At 32.4% G+C, this 23,372-nt stretch overlaps 1 protein-coding gene across 1 annotated transcript in view; it reads left to right on the top strand.

Moving 5' to 3' along the window:
* GPC5 (glypican 5) overlaps window positions 1-23,372 on the top strand; it is a 1,240,359-nt gene that overhangs the window by 400,573 nt on the left and 816,414 nt on the right. Inside the window, exon 6 of the mRNA XM_081046138.1 lies at window positions 22,368-22,488. Coding sequence (XP_080902264.1) covers window positions 22,368-22,488 — 121 coding nt within the window. The remainder of the gene's footprint in view (window positions 1-22,367; window positions 22,489-23,372) is intronic.

Here is a 23,372-nt window from a genome sequence, read left to right as displayed (position 1 = left end):
ATGTTGGTTTTTGTGATCAGTAACCAAGCGATAGATGACAGGAAACAGAGAAGCTCTAAGATAATGAACAAGTTCCTTGATAAATCTAGAGGGATTGGCTTTGGGATAGAGGTGGGATATTTTTTTTGTTGAAAAAGGAGGAAAGAGGTTAGCATGGCTATAGGAAGACACATAAAATTGTCCAGGGATGGTGTTTCTCTCCATCATATAATAAAATCTCTTTATATAGAGATCATGAATTACATTCTTGAACAAACCCTGTATACCAGAAGAGAGATAAATGCGCTATCCTACCCCAATAGCTTGTGAAAATCACTTTTCATCAATAAGGTTTTAATTTTTTATCACATTTTCTCATACATTAATATTGAGATTTTAATTATGGTACCTCCAATACCTTTTTATCTAAACAGTGAAGCCCAAGTGTCGATTTGATTTTCATAATATTTGTATAGCATGACTTGCTGAGAGCATTATTTTTCTTTCTTCATTTTCTTCGTTGCCCTCATTGAGAAAAACTCTCCATTAGGAGGTATATAGCCTAAAATACTGCATCAAATCCTCATCTTCACCAAGGTAAATTGAATATCTGTTTTCTCTTTTTCATAATATGACTATTCCAACCACCCTAAAGACGAACTCTCTTAGACTCTATATAGTGTTAAACGTTTCAAGAACAAGAGAATGGTTCATTAGAAAAGGGATAGATCAAACTACTTACATAAATAACAGCAGTTCTTGTCCTGAGCCTTAATCATTCCTGAGGGTTTTATTTACAAGAGTGAGGCATGATGAAACAGTATTTAAAATGTTAGTAAGTAAGGAGAGAAACTCAATCACCCTAAGCTCTTACGAAATTATCATAGTACTTCATTTCAAGAGCTGGACTTTATGATCATGATGCTGATTAAGTGTATGTATTGCTCAGAAGAGTAAGACACGATACTTACAGTATATTTAGTTTTACCCATACTAACAGGGTGCTTATCAGGAAAGAAGAAGCTCCAGGAAAACACTGAATAAGATCCCTCATCACTTGGAGTCTTCACACTAGAGACATTCTCTAAAACATTGTGTAATAAAGATGCAGTCAACGTGCTTAGGAAGAATTAAGAGTTTAGGAGTTTCTTATCCATAATCTACAGGGTGAATTAATATAGTTATCAGTGTATTTGAGTGAATTCTCTTTTGGTTTCTGGCTTAATCAATGATGTGTTAGAAAAACATGATTTTAATTAATTTATTTGAATGGATCAATGTTTGATTTGGAAAGGAATATAAATTTACCTAAGTTAGAATGAATTGCAATATATCATGATACTATCTTTAAACTTAGAGAATACAATGACTGCATAGCTTCTAAGGTAATTTTTGGCTCAGATTCACAAATTACAAGGTTGTATTCCAATATTCTGAAGTCTATACTAATTTTAATATATTAATTATGTCGGCATTTGAGTGATCTCCTGTCTACAATTCAGTTTATTTTCTTCAATCACTTTCAATTATATTTTACATGTCTAAAATGATTTTTTAAAAATATCTCCACTCTCCTTTACATAGAAATAATGTTAGGCAGAGGCAAATACACTGGCTTGATTCTACAAACTTAGTACAAAGCTTAAACCTAATTTTTCCTTGCCAATAATAAGGGTCCTGCTTCTGGTTGTTTGTTGGAAAAGATGAACAGGCAACAAAAGGACTGTAAAGTTCTATATCATAGCTAAGAAATAAGTAGGTCAAAGAAGGCAAGATGATGATAGAAAGATAAAAAGAAATGGGAATTGGTGGTAGTGAACATCTGCTTGTTAAAGAAACTCTGAAAATACTGGAGGAGGGAGACTGCCAAAGTCTGGATGAGTCACTTCATCTGTCTGGGAACATTTTCCTTTTCTGTAAAAATGAGAGTTAAAACAGACAATGGTTAAGGTGCCTCCCTTCTAACTCAAAATTGCTATTATTATATTAGCATCTCAACTGTGGTTCCAAAATATAGCTAACTAGTTGTGAAATAGCAAAGTATATGTATTATACCTCATGAGAGACTAAATAGCTACAGTAAGAAAAAGCTTGGAGAATCATGTCATTGAAGTAAAACTATTAATAAGGATTTCCACAATCAGGGTTATCAATAAAATCCAAAAAAGCAAATATAACTTATGAGAGTCTTGGAAACATTTTTAAAGATATGTTAAAACATTAAGCGATATTAAACGTTTATTAAACGTAAACGATATGTGATACGTATACGTGATACGTGAGAAGAAGTAACCATCATTTTTGATTTTTTAATCAGCACAAAAAGAAAACGTTTTTATTTTTATTTTTTTACTAATCAGAAACAGGGGACGAGGATTTAATTTGTGACAAATATTAAAATCCTTGTTTCTTTGGTTATATTATATATAATATTTATTATGTATTTATATATATATATATATATATATATATATATATATATATATATATATGGAGAGAGAGAGAGAGAGACAGAAGGTGCCAAAAAATGTGTACACATCTTAAGGAAGGAAAACTGTATTAAAATTGTAATACTCAGTATACGAGTATACCAATAACAAAAGATGAATGAAAGTCATATTTGACTTGTGCAATTACAAGAGGTGCTCAAAGTGGTTACCATCAGCGTCCAGACACTTTTGATTCTGGCGAACTACTACTTGAGTATAGATAATATCTCTTAAAATGTGTGTATGTTTTTTTGGCACCCCAGAATATATATATATTCTAGAATATTCTATATATATTATAGAAACAGAGTAGAATGGTGACTTCCAGGGGCTGGGATAGTGGAAAATCGAAGGTGATGGTTAAAAGATGCAAAGTTTTAATTATGCAAGAAATAAATAATTTCTGGTAATTTATGATACAACATAGTGCCCATACCTAATGATACTGTATTGTATACTTACAATTGTCAAAGATGGTAGGTCTTAAGTGTTCTTACCACAAACACACAAATAATTATAATGATGGTGGGAGGAAACTATGAGGTGATGGATATGCCTATGGCCTTGATGATAGTGATGGCTTCACAGGTGTATACTTATCCACAACCTCAATGAGTGCATCATATTTCAATAAAGTGGTTTAAGAAAAATAAAAATGGATTGAAATTAAAAGAAAAAAGCTCATGGAAGAAAGATGCAGAAAATTGTTGGTGTTTTTTTTTGTTGTTGTTGTTGTTGTTTGTTATTTTTTATGTGAGAAAACATTCCCAGCTTAATAGTCTTATTAATTCCACAGAGTTCACTCATTTGTAAAGAGGGACAAAAAAGAAAATTTAATAATCTTGTATTTACAAAATCAGGAAATAAGTAAGAAAGTGAAAAATGGTTTCAAAATTTCATTTATCAATGCAAATCACTTATATAGTTTATTTTACACACAAATGGTGACAAATAAATGCAATATTTTTCTTTTTAAATCACTGATTCATTTAAAATATTTTTTCATTTAAAAAAGATATGCAATTAGCATAGACAATCTAGAAAATTTTGAATCATCTAAAAAGTCATAAAAATTTATTCAAATCCAGTCTCCAATATCAGTATTTTGGTATTTTCTTCCAGCATTTCTAGGATAGTGATGAAAAGCATCAACTCTAGTCAGTCTATCTGGACTTATAATTAAAAATCACCAAATTGTGGCAAGTTATTGAATGTGTGCCTTAGTTTCTCATGTATAAAATATGAATAGTAATATTATCTATATCTATACTGTGTTATCATGTGGATTAAATTAGTTTAAATATACAAACTATTTGAAGGCTAAGCTAGAACATAGTAAGTACAACATAAGTAGGAGGACCCACGTCCTGTGTCTCGAGGAGATTCCCAGTTTACACCTCTTGTCCAAACTTAGTAGTCCCTCTTTCACTCTCAGGAATGCCCTGTTATGGACAATAAACTTTACCATTACTATATTCTTGTAAATGTATTATTAATTTTTTAAGGCAAACACATCATTTTCATATGGCTAATGTAATATTACATAAACAGTTTTAATATTGCTTTTGTCAACATAGTGTAGCCAGAATCACCCCATTGTCAGTCTTTTGGTAAATGATTTTTAGTTTTTGTACATGATCCACTTTCATTCATATGTATATGAATGAATCTGCCATAACTCACTTATGTATACTCCTATTGTTTTTAATTTTTGTCCACCAAAATAATTCTATGATGAAATTTTTTATTGGTGTGTTTTGACTACTTTTTTTAAAAATTTATCATGGTAAAATTTAAATTATTGAGTCAAAGGTAATGAACATTTGCTAGGCTTTTATTTTATTAATGGTACATATCTTCATCCATGGACAATTTCAAAGTATAGTTTAGGCAAGAAAAAAAGGCAAACAAACTGTCTTTGCTCAGACTTTTGCTGAAACTGCATTTCAGAGTTGACGTTACATAGAAACTAAGGTTGATTTTTTTTCATTTGACCTTTATTTGCTGACTGCCCTTCTTATCTTGTGTTGGTAATAATATTCAAGTTTCTCATCTGCTTGGTATTCCTACACCATATCTTAGCTGTCATTTTGTGCTAATTTTCCATAAATTATCTCACAAAAACAAACCACTCAATAACAAAGAATGAATTGAGTGTATGCTCCTTTGACTTATTTCTGGAGCTAGAGATCTCCTGTGGCTTAAGAAAAATATTCAGCATGTCAGTGTTATGTCAAACATCAGTTCTGAAATTATCAGGTAATCTCAAGTCTCCAAGGGTGTTACTCTGAGTTCCAAGAGATTTACAGTGTTGTTTTAAAGGAACTAGTAAATGTCAGACTTGTGTCTTTAAGGTTTGGTCTCCTGAGTAATGGAGCATACTGTCCTTTATCTAATGCCCTTTTGTCTGCATAAAATAGGAGTATTCAGTCTCTGTTTGGAACCTTTGCTCTCTTATTTTATCTAACTAGCTTTGATAGTTTCATATCTTCCCTTGGTTTGCATTGTCCAAGGATAGTAACCTTTGTTTTTATAGCTACCCATAGCACACAGTAAGGTACTTATTAGTGGTAATTAATACTTTATAGTACCATTAAATAAGTATGTTAAAGAGGATACCTTATATTTTAAAATAACTTGAGATTTTAGAAAACTTCAGATGCAGTGGATCTGTAACTGCAGGGGTTTCTGATATTTAATGTAACAGGAATTTAAAGTCATAAATTTGTATTTCATTTCATCACATTGTTTAAAAAGCGTTTTTCCTCAGGTAAGATTTCTTACCTTGTTCCCCATTCTTCCAGTTTGAAGGATTAAATACAATATTTCTAAGACATCTCCTTATTTGTCTTGCACCTTTTACTCTTCCTGAATCATGTTCTCTAGGATTTCAGTTTGGGTTAATTTTTTAAAGCTTTTTATTTTGAAATAGACTCATAAGAAGCTGCAAACAAAATATAGAGGGATCCCATGCATCCATTACCCACCTCCCCCAAGGATGTCATTTTATATAGCTGCAGGTTACTATCAAAACAAGGAGACTCATACTGGAATAAGAATTAACTAGATTACTTAATTACTCAGGATTTTGGATTATTTTGAAGCAGTTCATGTAATATGAGCTATTTGCAAGTAATGTCCTTATAAGAAGTAATGAACTCTTTTATTTCAGAAGTATTATTTTTGATATTTTTTTCCTTTGGTTCTGTATACCTCCTCTATATCTATGACTGGAAAAAAAATGCAGCACCCTAAAATGAATATTTTTGTATTCCTTCTTCAGATAGCTTTCGAGTAGAGTTGCACAAATGTCCTTTGTCTTTTTTATATGACACATGTGACCACACAGAACTTAGATGATTAGTTATTAAAACTGTTAGTACTTACAGTTCTCTCTTTTCTGATATAAATACTTATTTCTTTTTTCATCTTATGGGTTTAGATAGAAATAATCATAAAAGTGCCTGTTGTTTTAAAATACTTGAATCATGGTAAGGAAATATCCTATAACTACTTTATTAAATGTTATTAGTTATTGTGTTAAATAAATGTGCAATTTAAAGCAAATAAAGAGGTTTATCATTAGGTTTCATTATATTAATATGCACTTCTTTGTATTAAACTATCTGTATGCCAGAATTTGAGTCCCAAATCATTTAGGTGAATGGTTTCTTAATACAGAATTCAGTTGGCTTTTCTTCAGTTAAGAATATTTTAACTATGTTTATGAGAAATATTATTTAAATATTTTATTATTTTTATTTTAACTTTTTCAAAAGTTAGTATCAAAATTATCTTTGCTTTGTAGAATGAATTGGAAAGAAAGCCACTTTTTTCTATGCTTTCATACAAATTTTATAGCTTGAGCTTTATTTTACCAGATATAAAAAAAAGATACTAAAGCTGTCTGATTATGAAACCATTAATAGAGATTTAGTTTTGAATAATGTCTTAAATTTCTTGCAAAAAATGCTATATTTAGTCTACTTGCCATTTTTAAAGTTAATTTAAGATTTCCATACCCAGTATATATTAATTATAATGACATATGTAATTTATTTTCTACAATAGTAGTCTGTGTATTTAAAACAATTTCTGCATTTTCTGTATTAGTTTTACCACTTCAGATTTTATATTTTCTTAAGTTTTGTTTTTAGTACGTTTGTCATACTTGTCTGTATTATGGGTTATTTGATAAAGAATGAATACTTATATGTATTTATCAGTTCTGAATGATTTTTCTGTGTGTATAACTCATTGCCTTTTGATTTAATATTTAACTTCACATGCCTTATTTGCTGACATGGGTTTCGTTGTACAATTTCTAATTTTTTGAGCTAAGTAATTATTTATTAATTTTAATACAAATAAGAATAGTTATAGTAATGCATTTGAGTTGAATTTCGGGTTATCTTTTTAATGATTGACTTGGTTTCTTTATTTTAAAAAGGAATAATAACATGTTTATTTTTAAATATTATAACACAGTGGTGGTAGTGATTTTTCTATTCTAACTTTCCCTTAATTTCTGATTTTATTGAATTTTGGGTAGGTAATACAATCCATATAATTTATACTTTAAAATTTTTTGAGATTTTTTTTTTGTGGTCTTAAATATAATCCGTTACGTATTTATTTTCACTGGAGACTTAAATATTCTTTGTGGCCATAAGAAAAGATGAAATAGTGCCATTTGTAACAACATGGATGGATCTTGAGATTATTATGATAAGCTAAAGAAGTCAGACAGGAAAAGTTGAGAACCATATGACTTCATTGATATGTCGGGTGTAAAACTGAAAGCAGCAAAGGAACAAGACAAATAAAGAAACAAAAACTCATAGACACAGACAATAGTTTAGTGGTCACCAAAGAGTAAGGGGGCAGCGGTGGGGTAGAAGAGTGTAAACAGGGTCAAATAATGGTGATGGAAGGAGACGGACTCTGAGTGGTGAACACACAATGTGATATAAAGATGATGTATTACAGAATTGTGCACTTGAAACGTATGTAATTTTCCTAGCCATTGTCACCCCAATACATTTTAATTAAAAAAATATTTTATATTATATTAAAATTATATTCTTTAAATTTTGTATCTATTTAATCAGTTATAACTGAGAGGCATACTAATTTTATCACAATTAAATGTTTTCCAATTATAATTTTATCTTTAATTATATGTTCATGTACCATGAATAAATTTTTCTTTATAATGCTGATGGCATGTAATTCATTGAATAATTATTGATGCTCTATATTCATTGACTATTTTGCCTTGTACCATTCAGTATTTTTATTTTTTTCCATTGGAAATCTTTCTCCTTAAATTCTACATTTTCAGAAATCAATGTTGCTACTCAAAGTCTCTTGATTTTTAGTTTCCTTATTAATCTATGTACATTTTTATATTGTTAAACCTTCGGGAACAATTTTTACATTTTCTGTAAATAGAATAGCATTTTCGTAATTTATTTATTTTTGTAGATTCCTTTTCTTAATTAAATTCATTGGGGTGACAATGGTTAGTTAAATTACACAAGTTTCATGTGCACAATTCTGTAATACATCATCTATATATCACATTGTGTGTTCACCAGCCAGAGTCAGTTCACCTTCCATCATCACGTATTTGACTCCCTTTACTGTCTACTATGATATCCCTCACTCCTTACCATCTGATAATCACTAAACTATGTGTCTATATCTGTGTCTACGAGTTTCTGCTTCTTTGATTGTCTTGTACCTTTGTTGCTTTCAGTTTTTTGTCTCACATATCAGTAAAGTCATATGGTTATGACTCTTTTTGTATGACTTATTTCTCTTAGCATAATAATCTCAAAATCAATCTATGTTGTAGCAAATGGCAGTATTTCACCTGTTCTTATGGAAGAGTAGTATTCAATTGTGTATACATACTATATCCTTTTTAACCAATCATCTATCGAAGGACACAGGTTGTTTCCATGTCTTGGCTACTGTAATTAAAGCTGCAATGAACATTGGAGTACATATATCTTTATGGATAAATGTTTTCAGATTTTTGGGGTAGATATCCAGGAGAGGGATTGCTGGGTTATATGGTAATTGTATTCTTAATTTTTTGAGAAACCGCCATACTGTTTTCCATAGTGGCTGTACCATTTTCATTCCCACTGACAGTTTATGAGAGTTCCTTTTTCTCCACAGCCTCTCCAACACTTGTTATTATTTGTCTTGTTGATGATAGCCATTCTAACAGGTGTGAGGTGATAGCTTATTGTGGTTTTGATTGCATTTCCCTAATAGCTAGTGAAGTTGAGTATTTTTTCATATATTTGTTGGCCCTTTGTATGTCTTGTCAGAAGTTTCTGTTCATGTCCTCTGCCCATTTATTAATTGGATTGTTTGTCTTTTTGTTATTAAGTTGTATTAGTTTCTTATGTATTTAGGATATTAACCCATCGAGGGCATTGTTTGCAAATATCTTCTCCCATTTCATTGGTTGCCTCTTTGATTTGTTGATGGTTTCTTTTGTTGTGCAAGCTTTTTAGTTGTTTTGTTTTTGAAATTTTGCAGTTTTGCTAATTTCTGTCTAAATATGGGTAACAATCACCCCCCACAGATTATATCTAGTCTTTATAGTCTTCATATTTAATTTACATAATTTGATTATTGTTTCAGATAGAATTCCTGTTGTTTCTTTCCCAGGTACACAAATTATTCTTGAGTTGACACTTCAGTCTTGGCACCCCCATTTGCCAATCTTCTCTGTCATCATTTTATCTTTCTCTTTCCCACTGAGCTCTGATTCAGTTACCGCTTGAGTGTTTTCAGTGTATCAGTTTTCTTCTCCCTGGATTCCATTGTGGATGGAAATTCTGCCACTGCATTTTAGTTTTCTCATAAATCTCATAATTTCAGCTACCTCCCATTTTACCATTTTTTGCCCATTTTGTCATTATGACTTTTATCTCCTGTTTCATGAATGACCTGCCTTTCCACATACTCTTCATAATTTAAGTCATTTAAAGCAATTTTCTTAATGTTTCTTCTTGTTCAACAGTCAAATGTTTTTTTTAGGGATATTATCTTCCCCTGAGTCTTCAACATGATGTTCCTTTTCCCTTTTTTGCAGGATGATTTTGTGTGTGTGTGTGTGTGTGTGTGTGTGTGTGTGTGTGTGTGTGTTCTATTTTCCCCACTCTCTTTATCTAGAAGGTAGTGATATTTTTCCAAAGTCATAGGTTTTTTAATCAAAAATTAATAAACAAGTTTCTGTTTGTTTCTTTTATTTACCTTTGAGATGTAAGCTGGCCTCCTTTTGATCTAACCTGGTGAGTCAGTTGATAAGAAAAGCTCCTCCCAGTAGCCAGAAAGAATTTTTGGAATAACTCAATTAGGCTGAGGTGGATACCTATTGTATACTGTCTGGTTCAAGGTACAAGACATATAATACTCAGCATGCGTAGATCTTAGGGGACAAAGGTGGTGGTAGCAATGAGTACTTTGTATATTATACATGTTATTGCTTTCTGGGTGGGGATTCTAACGAAAGGTTGTATTTCATTTGGAAATTAATTTTAAATGGCCTGTTGGTATAGGACAGGTCACTTGTTTATTGGTAGTTTCCTGTTTTCCTTTATAATCTCTCTCAATTGTTCCCAAACTCTATTAATATTCCATGGTACTAGATAGCTATTTGTAACATGTGGAAGGGATGGGAGTAAAAAGGAGAAGAGGCTGAGTTCATGCTTGAGGGAGCAGCAGTAGAGAGACAGAAGAACCCTGTGAAGACTGTGTGATTAAGACCTAGGTCACTAGGGATATAAATCACTTCCAGCACCCAGGCTGCTCTAATGCTTCCCCCAACAAGGCTTTCCTTGAGAGACGTACTCTCCCGGACCTGGGAGGCTACTGATATATTTTGTTCTTTTATTGAAGCTTTCGTCTCCTAAGGAATCTATACTGTATGAGCTACTTGAGAATGACCATTCTCTGGTTTCTTCAAGAGGCGGACTGGGACTATAAAGGAACAAAGGCTCATTCTCTGGACACATTAGAAGTCACTCAGGGGACAGGCTAGGGAGAGGCAACTACCACCGTACTTAATTTTTACATATAGGAAATTCTTCTGTCTCATGAAATAAAATATGGATAGGATGATCTAACTTAATTGTTCTTATAGGTAGTCCACATATTGAGTGTCAGTTTAGCTATTCAGTGTTTAAATTTATGCTGTTTTTTTTTTCTTTTTTACTAACTTGTTATTTTTTCTAATGGGAATTTGGATGGGACTCTATCATAGACCACCAGAAGCTATTTAAAATTGGACGAAATGATCATTAAAATAAAATTACACATGCATGGAATTTACCAAATTCAGAAATGTTTAGAAATGACTCCTAACTTTTATAAAGTCCAATTCTGTAAAAGATAAACAATTGCCTGAAAATTGTTTTTTAGCTTACTTTTCTATTCATTATACATTCCTACAGATAACAAATATAGACGGACCTCTCACATTCTAAATATTTTGCTAAGTCCTGCAACTAGAGCATGATTAAGACAGACACACTACTTGACCTCAAGAATTTACAATCTAGAAGGAAGCTAAAGGCATTACACAAATCACTGTACAATTAATTACTTAATTAATTAATTAATTACTTAATTTCACTTGTATCCCAGAAAGTTCTATCAAGCAATAGCTGGAATGAGGACCAATAACCTAGGAAGGATACTCTGGTAGGCGGCTGTGTGTGTTTCCTGTGGCTCCTGTAATACTACTGAGAGACTTAAAACCACAGAAATGTGTCCTCTAATAGTTCTGGAGGTCAGAAGTCTGAAATCAGTGTCACTGGGCCAAAATCAAATTGTCAGTAAGGCGGAGCTCCCTCTACTGGCTCAAGGGAGAAAACGTTCCTTGCCTCTTTCAGCTTCTGACATGTCTTTCTTTTTTTCTTTTTTGTTTTTAATTATAATGTATTGGGGTGACAATGGCTAGTAAAACTACATAGGCATCAAGTACACAACTCTGTAATACATCATCTATATATCACATTGTGTGTTCACCACCCAGAGTCAGTTGTCCTTCCATCACCATATATTTGATCCCCCTTACCCTCATCTACCATCCGCCCCCCCAAACTTACCCTCTGGTAACCACTAAACTATTGTCTGTGTCTATGAGTTTTTGTTTATTTGTTTGTCTTGTTCCTTTGTTTCTTTAAGTTTTATATCCCACATATCTGAAATCAGACTGTTCTCCACTGGCTTCTGGCATTTCTGAACTTGTGACAGTATCACACCAATTCTTGTCTGAGGTCCGGTCCCACTGCCTTCTCTTTTCCTCTGTGAAAAAGAAGACTCCCTCTGCCTGCCATTTAAGGGATATAGGGCCAACCCAGATAATCTGGGGTAATCTCAAAATCCTTAATTTAATAACAGCTGCAAAAATCTTAATGTTTAAGGTGGCTGACTGAGGAAGGGGTCTAAATGGATACAACTTTTCAGGCTGGAGTCTGTAAACCCTGAGGGACCTGGCAGAAATAATGTAAGTGACTAAAAGAGGATTAGTAGAGGGAAAACAGAGAGTGAGGGAGAGATTGGCCGAATTTGTCTAGAGGCGTGGAATTTCTAAGGCAACTGGATCAGAAACACCCGTTCTCTTTAGAATCTGGAGACCATCCGAAATATGCTGCACTCTGTGTATGCATTTTTCATATACTGAGTCAGCCAAGTGTTTTCCTAGGGTAATCACAACTATTAGGAATCTAAAAGTCCCTAGGCACATATAGTTCTTTCTATGGAACGAAGTCCAGGTGTTTTCTGTATGCCATAACTGGGTTTGCCAAGACATAGCTGGAGAAGTAATTTTCTCATATATGCAAGTGGAAACAAATTAAATTCTATTACACAAGTGGATTGTTTTCTCTGGACTGTTTGATAGTAGGAATTTGGCTATGGTCTAGTTAAGATGGAGCATGGATGGAAAGCTTATTTATTTCTCTCCCTCCTCCTCCTTCCTCTTCAGAATAACTGTGATTCGAAACCTATCAATTTTTACTTTGAGATTCAACAGACCACAAAATGGAATTGTTTTACAGAACTTTAAGTTAGAATTGGAGACAAGATTGAAACTGGATATTAAAACTGATGTGTTATGCTCAATTTCTAATTGGTTTCTAAATACTAAACAATTACTACACAGTTATTTTTGTTAAGAAAATTTATTTAAAAATCTTTTTAAACTTGAAATATTTTTCATTGGGCCAGAGTTTTTACCTTTTTGCTATTAAATGTGTATAAATACATATATGTATGTGTTTATATATATATAAACACACTGGTAATGGGCCTGATTTAAACTTTGAATATATATACATACATATATATATATATATATATATATATATATATATATATATATACACACACACATACAGTTTTTATTATGTTATTATGCCTGGCTTTCATTAATATCCTGACTATTTGTTCATGCGCAAAGTAATAGCAGATAGAGAAATGTTCATAAACAAAGATACAAAATGCAGGGCTTTTGACACTCTTGACAGGATCCTCTCCCTAGTCCAAAAATACATGGACTACATATCAAGACCATCCAATTCATAGAGCACTGGTATTGGGCCTGATTTAAACTTTGAAAATTACATCTGTCAACTAATTTCCTCTATAAAACAGAAAGAAAAAAAAGAAAAGCTATGAGTTTCCAAAAGTAAGGGAAGCAAAAAGAAAATGATTACATTAAATGTAGGATGATTGAATCTATCGGAAATTATTTAATTAACTGTCTTTCAGTTAAAATATAGCTTACTATGTAACTGACCTTTCCTCTCCTACTGGTGTTTATTTGTTAGTAAATTGCTAATCTGTGTGATTATTTGCTGTGTGGAATAGTAAAGGCAGCATAGTTCTTTAGACCAGAACTTTGCTTTGTGAGTTGTCTTAAGTCACTTGGCCACTGAGATTGTGTGTCTACAGTGCTTTAATACATTACCCAGTGATAATAGAGTATCACTTTTTGAGTGATAAAATAAAATAACAATTGAAAAACAAAAATAAATTGAGGTAAATATTAACCATCTCCCCTTCTAAGTTCTTTAAGGGCCACATTTTTCACCAAGTCAGTTAACAATGTCCCAGGAGAAATAACTACTCAGAACTCTAATTAACAGGATGCAGGAAGCTTTTAACAAAGATTCATGTAGGAAAGGGTCATGTGTACATATTTGAAAGCTTTGGAATTGCCATTAAAGATTATTTTGGTTGGATTGTTCATTGTTTCTTACTTAAAGACTCATGCATGCTGCTTGAGAGTTTAGGGATACCAAAAATGGCTGCTGACAGATGCAGATACTACTTTCATTAACTGATAAGACCTTTCTGAATTCTGGTTTTCCTTTTGGCTTTCACCAACAAGAGGTGCAGGGCTAAGTTTTAGACTGAAATGTAGTGTCTCCTTCCTAGGTCTCCTTATATAACTATCTCTTCCTTCCCTTCATTGTTCTGTCATTTTGCCCTTGTTTTATAGTGTCTGTGTCTTTTATTATAAGCTGTACCAAAGGTTTTTTTCTGGAAATATACAGTGCAGAAGTACAAAATGATGAACTAAACATACTTTTTCATTCGTTTTAAAAGATGCTCAGGTTGGACTAGATGACCTCTGAGGTTCTTTCCAGCTCTAAATTTATGTTACTGACACGAAAGACAGACAAAACATCTATTAGGCTACAGGCCGAGAGATGAATGCCAAATACTATATTCCTGGTATAGATGTATTTCTTCTTGAAAGCAGAATGCTGGATTCAGCAACCTGCTAAGGGCCTTCACAGTCTTAAGGTAATAAAACAAGAATACTGAGTGCTTAAAAAAAATCCGAAAAAATAAAATTAGAAGTGCTTAATTATTTCTTTCAAGGCATTTATATAAATTTGAACTAAGCTGAGATTAATGAGTGTAGCTAATTTAATGAAATTAGTCATATTTGAATATTGTCACAATCTTGCTACCATGTTAGAATTAAGTGTGATTAAAATTTATTCTATATGCCTATATGGGCTCCCGAAGCATCAGCTTTCAACACCTTCATTGCACAATAGCCTTCAAAGCTTTCAGAAAACTTTTGCATTCAGAGCAGGTGGTTGAGCTGCTGTTTTAGAGGAGAACACATCATTTTTTAGGGTATAAGTCCTTTTTGTATGAATTTGGAACCGGAAATTGTCAATAGCACTGTTTATTTTTGTTGGTAAGACAAAGTCATTGAAAATACAGGAAAAGCTAGATATGATGTACTGAAATTTTTCAAAGCTAATTAAAATATTTTCCTTAAGGCCAACTGAATTATAATGGACAAGTAAATGAAAAAAAACAAGTTATAATTTAAGAGATGTATTTGAAATATAAATATTATTTTACAGTAAATAAAATTTCTATAGAGGAAAATAGAATATGATTTCAAGGATAGAGGTTTATATGTAAAATCTATTGATTAATTAAAGTTCAAGAGGAAATTTATTTTCATTCAGGCAGTTTTCAATTTCTTTACAATACTCTGTTTAGTGCGTTGAGTATGGCAATACTAGGAAACTAGTACACTCTGAAATTCAGAAGTTCTTTCTTTCTGATTTTATTATGTATTGGTAGCACCCACCTGGGTGTTTCATTTGGATGGTATGTTGGTAATCTTAGAATGATTGTATCTTGCAACTAATTTTAAAGTATTTGTGATGCAGTTGGCAGTTTTATATATGAAATTTAATTAAATTGGTGTTAATTACATTTGAAAATAATATCTGTATGGGTCTAGGCACTTTTTGGATTTAGTAAGGTCCCTAATAAAAGGTTGGTTAAATGAAATTCATGTTCTCAATCATTTTGACTGTTTTTTTTTACTTAAATGTTATTTAGTTTATTAGTACTATTAGTACTCAGATAATAGTTGTCCCCTAAATAATATTTTACCTTTGTTTATTGGAATCAAATAGTGAAGTGAGAAAATCAGTGCAAAGTGGATCACCATTTCAGTTATCTGTATCGTACTGAGAAGAGTTTTACTTTGAAGTGTGTGCCTTGAAAAGCAGGCGTTAGTATAATATTTCAAAACTCATATAACAACTGTATGAGCAATTGAAATCAGTTAGAACTGATCGTTTAAAATTTGACAGTTACTTGAATTGAATGAAGGTCATTATAAAGTAAGCCAAAGGTTTATTACCACTTGCTTTGAATTTTTAATTCAAATTTTAAAATTACAAAAACAGATTTTCTTTTTCTTTTTTTAAATTAAAGTTATTTATCCTTTCTTGGTAAGACTGGGGAGGATGTTAGAAGGCTCAAGAAAGTACGATTTTTTTCCATGGGGTAAAGCTCACTTTTAATATTTTTCATTAGATAGTCAACCCTTGTTGAGATGACAACTCCCTAAACACTACTGACTTTGCACAAGTTTTTCATGTGGAAATATTATTTTTTCGGTTCACACAGCTGCTTATCTTATAAAATGTCGTGAAACACAGCTTACATGTGATTCACATGGCTAAACTGATAAGCACAAATGCATGCCTTGCCAATAAAAGTTAGGGTGAAGATTGATTAATATCCATTCTTCAGTAAATTCTTGTTTTCTTTTTCTAAACATGTTCTTATTTGATTTATTGTAGTGAGCCACTAAACATTTCTTGTTGGTTGCTCTATAAAGCATGATATTACTTTACTAAAATAGTGTTAATGAGTATTACCTATATCACAAAATACGATATCATCAGCAGGAAATTAGTTATGTATAAGTAATAATAAAGATCATAGTGTCTCTATTAACTATATATTTTGACTTCATTATTTAAATTCAGAAACATAGATCTCAAATTTAGACATTACTGATCTATAATTATAAATCTAAATAAATGTAGAGATTAACTTGAAAAATAGTTTGTGGCTCAACAATTGAATTGAGATAGTACAATCACAAAAAGTTTAATCGTGTTTGAATGGATTCTACAGATGTCTTCCTTCTCTAAATCCCCTCTAGGCCTCTTACCTACCATGAAAGGTTATTTTTATAAACTGGCACATAAAATCAATCATATGACTCCTTTCTGTTCTGAGATTTCAAAGATTAAGACCGTCACTTTAGAAGAAAAGTGCTATATAGAAGCTGCATGTACACAAAGCAAAACTCAGCCGGGGTATCCAGGATCACCTATGTAGTTGAGGAAATTTACAAGAAATAAATCTCTAGTGCTTACTTTCACATTTGCTGCTAGAACCAGGTAGGGAGGCCCAGAAATGGGTTGAAGAAGAGGTTCACTAATGGTTGCATATAATACAATGCCCAGACCTTCTTTCAACCTGAGACAACATATCTACCAGAGCCAAAGACATGCATGTGTCTTGCCTCCAACAAATTAGAAGACTCAAAACTCTGGAAATGGAAGTAATTTTAATATATAATGACCTTACCAAGTCATACCAAAAAAAGCATCTACTTTATAAATAGATACTTTTATAAATAAAACATCTACTACTATCACCACCAACAACAACATAGTCCCCATTCTTATCTTTAACCTCTAACAACAATGCCAATAATGGTAAAAAGAGTAAGCTCTGATCAGGTGTATCGCTCATCTCTTATCACTGTTATGTTCTTATATCCTACCCAGTGAAGTTATCAAAGATTTCTGTGACAGACCACTTGAAATGATTTGCAATGAATTCCAGATCAGAGTCCAAACATTTTTCTACCTGAAATTGTGTAAAGTACATATCAAAATATCATACTTTTGATGTGGCTCTGAAACAAATTCTGTTGCATTCTAAATAAAGTGGAAATAATATCAACTAATAAGGTACATGGATTTCAAATAAGTAATTTTGATAGGAGAAATGACCCAGTGACATATAGATTTATTAGCACTTCTTTTTCATATTTCATATGTTGCACACAAAGAGAACTGGAATCTTATTAAACATCATTTAAAAAGATTTTTATAGAATGTACATACTATGTTTCCCAAAAATAAGGCCTACCCTGAAAATAAGCTCCCGTTAAGATCTTCAGCCAGACGGATGCATTTAGTATGTTATAATGATGTTCCAGAAGAAGATGACATGACTGTATTTGAATAAATGTAGATTGTTGTACATGAAAAAAATAAGACATCCCCTGAAAATGTTCCCTAATGCATCTTTTGGAACAAAAATTAATGTAAGACCCAGTCTTATTTTCAGGGAAACACAGTATATCTGTGCTTGACTTTTTCTCCATGTTAATGAAAAATGAGTTGTACTTGGGGAGCTTTCATCTATTACCAGACCTGCTCAGAAGAAATAAGCACAGATGGTGGGTCTATTACTTCTCTAACAAAAAAATTTTCCTCTCTATTTTTTGTGTTTTGTTCCCCCCTTGTCATTGAAATGTGAGCAGTTTTTCAAGTCAAGAAATCTCTGTAAGGTTCCTTGAAATGTTTTGTCCATTACTTGTACACTTAGGAGAAAAGAGAGTGATAAATGATTTATTAAAATTTCATAATGCGAAAAGCTCAAATAAAAAGTATTTGATAGAAAAAAATTTATTTGTTTTAGAAATCATGTATTTTGCATACAAATTAAAGTCTACAGGGAGTAAGTTTTTACATCAAGTTAGGATCCTAAATTACTCATTTAGTGATGACAAATCTATTTAGCCACTGTTAAAAATACCTATGTAGATCTTTTATTTATACAGAGGGTGCCAAAAAAATGTATACACATTTTAAGAAAGGAAATAACTGTATTAAAATTGTAATACTCAGTATGTACTGATAACATGAATACAAGTTATGTTTGAGTTAAGCAATTACAAGAGGTACTCAAAGTCGTTACCATCAGTGTCCAGACACTTCTGATTACGGCGAACTACTGCTTGAACAATGTTCAAAATGTTAACATCTCTTAAAATGTTGGCACTCTCAGTATATTGTTCAATATAAATTTGTTGATTGCATATATATGAAGAAAAAGAATACAATACATTTTTAATGTTTTATTTACATTGAAAGTACATGCATAAAGTATCCACATCTTAACTGTACAATTTTTGTAACATAATATGAGTATTCTTGGGTAACAAGTACCCAAATCAAGAAATTAGTATTAGAACTCCAGAAACCACTTTCAACCTTCTAGACACTCTCTCGTACAATAGCACTTATGGTGATTTGAAACCTCATTAAGTAGTTTTTAAACTTTTTTATTAATGGAGTCATAGAGTATGTTCCATATCTTGCTTCTTTCATTCAATATTTAGCTTATAAAATTTTGCATATAGTTGTAATTCATTCATTCTCATATGTAGCATGTCATAAATATGCTACCATTTATGTGTCCATGCTAATGTGTATGGACATTTGGGTTGGGTCCAGTTTGAGGCTATTTTGACTAATACTTCTATGAGCATTCGAATACCTATTAAGTATATCCAGAGTCATAGGACTTAAATCACTCTGGTGTGTATATACCACTACTGCATTGAGGTTTCTCTTAACCTTACAAAATCATGAAAGAATAACTAATTTTATTAAATTGCCTTTCACTTGAAGAATCCTGAATGCCCCGCTCTGTAGTACTTTTCCTTATTCAAATGATACATAAGAATAGCGTTCCTGAACTATTTCATAATATACTAGCTTGGAATGAGATTCTTGATCAATTGTAATTCTGATAAATTGTATCTGTGTTATTAAGTGGGATGATTAAGAACAAAAAAGGAGCAATTCTTGAGATTAATGTGAAGCAGTGTTCTGGCCTCTTAAAAGAAAATTTCATGGTCTGTAAATAAACCAGTATGTGCACCAGTAATAGTTTATTTAAAATTAAGAGATGAGTTTCAGTTTCCATTGCTTCCATTATGTCTGTGTTTCTGGAGAAACATAGAAATATCTTATTGCAAACTTGCAATCTGTTAATTTCTTTTCACCTTGCCAGTGAAAAGAAACAGTGAAACTATTATTTCACTCTTTAGCTGGTAATATACAACTATTTGTTGAGGAGATTTTTGAAGAAAATAGTATATCCCTTCCTAATTATAGGCAGTGAAACCTTTGAAAATATAGTAGTTCCACTAAAATAATAATAACAAAAATAATAACATCAGTACCACTTTGAAACAAGCTAATTGTATCTCTAATTTGTATCAGTTGGTTTCAAGAGTTTTCATTAATAATTATTTCAGTGATTGTATTTTAGAGCTCACATTCCCTGGGTTCATAGTGTTGCTGCATGCTTAATAAACAGTGTTGCCTTGGGAAAGTTATGTAACCTATTCAGATTTCAGATCCCCAATCTGTAGAATGGGAATAATTATAGTGCATGTATTATATGGTGTATTAGTCTGGGTCTTCCAAGAAGCAGGTTCCCAAAAGGGATTAGACACAATGGGATTTTATTAAGGTAAAAATGTGAATGAGAGAAAATGATGAGGAAACTGACTCAGGATGGAAGAGCTGTTTGTTTGAAGCAAGTGTGACACAGAGTGAAGGAGAGAGGAAGGGAAGATGGAGTGCCTGCCTTTCAGCATGATGCACAGTCTAAGGAAAGGTTAACAAGAGTTTCAGGGAATCAATCCTGAGACCAAATCGTCCATCAGAGGAGGCCTATGTCTTCCAGTGATGGACCTGGTTTAGGATGCCTGCTGCACTCAGTCCTTGGTTGGGGGTAGATGCAGAAATAGATTTCAAAGCAAAGCAGCAGGTGCCCTTTATTCAATTAAACTTCCCATACTTTGAGATCTGAGGCACATTCTCATAGCCACAACAAGTGATTATTATGATGATGAATTGACAAACTCCCAGAAAGTAACTAAACTAACACCAGAATCATACATATGTATGTCCATTTATTTATTCATATTTTTCGTCATTATTAACAACGCGTTAATAAAGAAGCTACCTTTTCAATCTGCTTGAAATAGTTGGAAGAGAAGCATAATTGCTACAGAGGAGTGGAGACACTTGCTGTTTACAGTTTATTTTATTCTGCTAACCTAACAAGATTAGTACATATTAATAGCATATGTATAATTATTTTTCTTCTACTATTTGTTCTTGATATATGTTTCCAAGACCCTATTGTATACCGGAAGACCTAACTCCAAACTCTCTATTTCTGGATAAAGAATGGGTTCAATGTTGTTTTCAAAATACAAAGACATTAATATATTTTTGTTATGTCCAATTGACATCAATATCAAAGTGTTCCATCATTTATCATTATTAGAAGGACCTGACTGGGAATTGTTTGACCCACTTTTTAAAATTGGTCGTTGGCTGTGCATAATCTTGGGCAGAACAAACTATTTCTTGAAACTCCTTTTGTAAGACCTTATTCTCAACAGTGGAAACTCCTTTTATCTTTTCAAAGAGTTTCCGTTGCGGCAGAGAACGCAGAGGATGCATGTGGATAGTTGTAATGCTCTGCTCAAATAGAGGGAAGGGAAATTACATTACAAATCATGGGGAGATGATTGTTGAAAAGTCTCTGAGGCCAGTTTATTATGATACTTTAATGTAAGCAAACCAATGTACTCAAGAGGAGATCTTACGCATAGAGAATAGACTCTTCAGGGCGTGGCCTCCTTTCTCTTACTTACCCCCATTTTACTCTTTCTTTGTAAATATAAGCCATCCTGGTCTTCTTTGTGTGAGTTATTCATGTACCTTTGCCATTTCCTCTGCTGGGATGCCATCCTTTGCCCTGGAATCCACATTAACCACACCATCTGAGGCTTGTTCTTACCTTAATACTTCAAGGGCTACCTGAGGCTATGATTTGTTTAGTTTTTCCCTAAGGGTCTCAGTCCGAGTGTTCTTCTCCACATGCTCAGCCTCTACAATCCTGCCTCTCACTTGGCATGCAGTTCCTTCTAGCTCTCCCCACAGCAGAGGGGACATGTCCGTCAGTCTTCATGTTGTACTTTAACTGTTCCCTTGTCCTAATGCTACACAACCAGGAAAACAAGGATAATTACATTGCTAGAATCTAGTAGGTGTGTTTAAAATATAGTAAAATGTAATGAATGAATGCCTGAATGAACAAGTCAATGGATACATTATATTCCCAGATAGATAACCAGCATTGTGGAGGAAAAGAACTGAGTCTTATATCTCCTTATAATTCACGTTACCTAGTACGGACAGGATTTGAATACTGTAGGCGGCACTTAATACATTTTTGTGACTCATAAATTTAAGTGTTTGCATGAATGATAAATTGGCATTATATGATTGCCATTTGGGGAAAGTAGTGACTTGCAATGACTCTCATTGACTGTGAAATCATCCTTTTACATAGTAATATAATGTGATTTACTAGAACTTGTAGTTAACCTTTAGGTGAACCTTGGTGGAAGCAGATTGTACTTGCTCTATTTGCAAAATATTTTGCAGGTTTTTCTTGTTTATTTATAATATTTATGATTTGGATGTTAACAGTTTAAGTGCATTTATAGTTTTCTGTAGTCCAAAATGTACAAAAAAAAGATGTTGTTACTTTTCTAAATATTGTGTGAAATAAAAAATTGTCCCAGATAGCATGGATTCAGCCTTATGTGTTATTGGCAAGAATTGTTAACAAGGTGAGATGTGTATTAACTCTTTCTAGTATATTGGTAACTAGTATTAAAAACACAATTTTTAGTTGGGTCCTTTGAGAGAAAAACATTAGAATAGTCTATATTTTTAGACTAAGCATTCTTCCAGGAAAAACATTGTAGTGGTCCCAGTTTCTGTTCCAAGAAAAAAATGCATTGTTGAGTATTCTTAAAGAACTGAATTCTGAACTCAAATCTGTTCAGATAGTTGTGGCAGTTTATACACTGACCAGGTTACTAAGTCATGTATCTTTCACTGTTCACTTTGTTAGCTACACTCAGCGTGTGGTTGGAAGTGGAATCAAAGACCAATCTGGAAACCCTGAAATCAAAGTCAAGGGAACAGATCCTGTGATAAATCAGATTATTGATAAACTGAAGCATGTTATTCAGGTAAGTGCTGATCATCTCTTATGGGTATATGCAATGGTAAATAATTAGCGGTTGCTTTCCATTATATTTGATAAATTTATTAATCCTATCTGACAATCCTACCTAAAATTGAGTACTGAATAACTTCTTTATACACAGGGTTTTAGAAATATTTGTTTGAGTGATTTCCATTTAAAGTCGACATGTAGCTGTATTTTAATGGGTGGGCAATCTGTACCTGTGAAAAGGAACCATCGCCTCGGCATTTCAATAAATAATGAGAATCTCAGGCTGAACTTCCACCTGAATAATAAATTTTAGAAATAGGAAATACTCACCATTAAAGAAAACACACAGCAGAGCATGGAGTATGCCAAATTCACCTTGCAGGTAAGACTGTGAGCCTTGCTGTTAAGGTTTCTGCTGTATTTTTAACAAAAGTTAAGTCGTAAATGAATAACATCCATGTCTTCTATTTATTTTTTCTACCACCCTTTACATGTTATCTTATAATTTACCCAATGATTGTTTATGAAATACTTCTATTTTATCTTTAATTCTGTTATTTAATCAAATGAGTATATACTGCTGTTTCTAATACATGGCATGTGAACCATGAAGCTATCAAAATAATATTTTATTGAACTATCCTATTAATTATAAACAAATATTATTTTACATGTTGTAAAGACCACCTACACGCTGAACTAATTTGGGTTTTGGATAAAAAGTACTATTTTTTTTAGTTGTTAATCTTTATATATCAATATAACAATTTGTATGTGCATAAATTTCGTTTTTTTTCTAAGCAAAACTTTGTATGTATAATTGATACTTATTTTAGTATTGTATGTCAGAAACTATACTTAAAAACAGTACAGTTTTTATTGATATTAAAGTATTCT

Source organism: Rhinolophus hipposideros (assembly GCF_964194185.1).
Source record: "Rhinolophus hipposideros genome assembly, chromosome: 4".
Classification (NCBI taxonomy): Eukaryota; Metazoa; Chordata; class Mammalia; order Chiroptera; family Rhinolophidae; genus Rhinolophus; species Rhinolophus hipposideros.
This window is presented reverse-complemented; position numbering and strand designations above follow the sequence as displayed.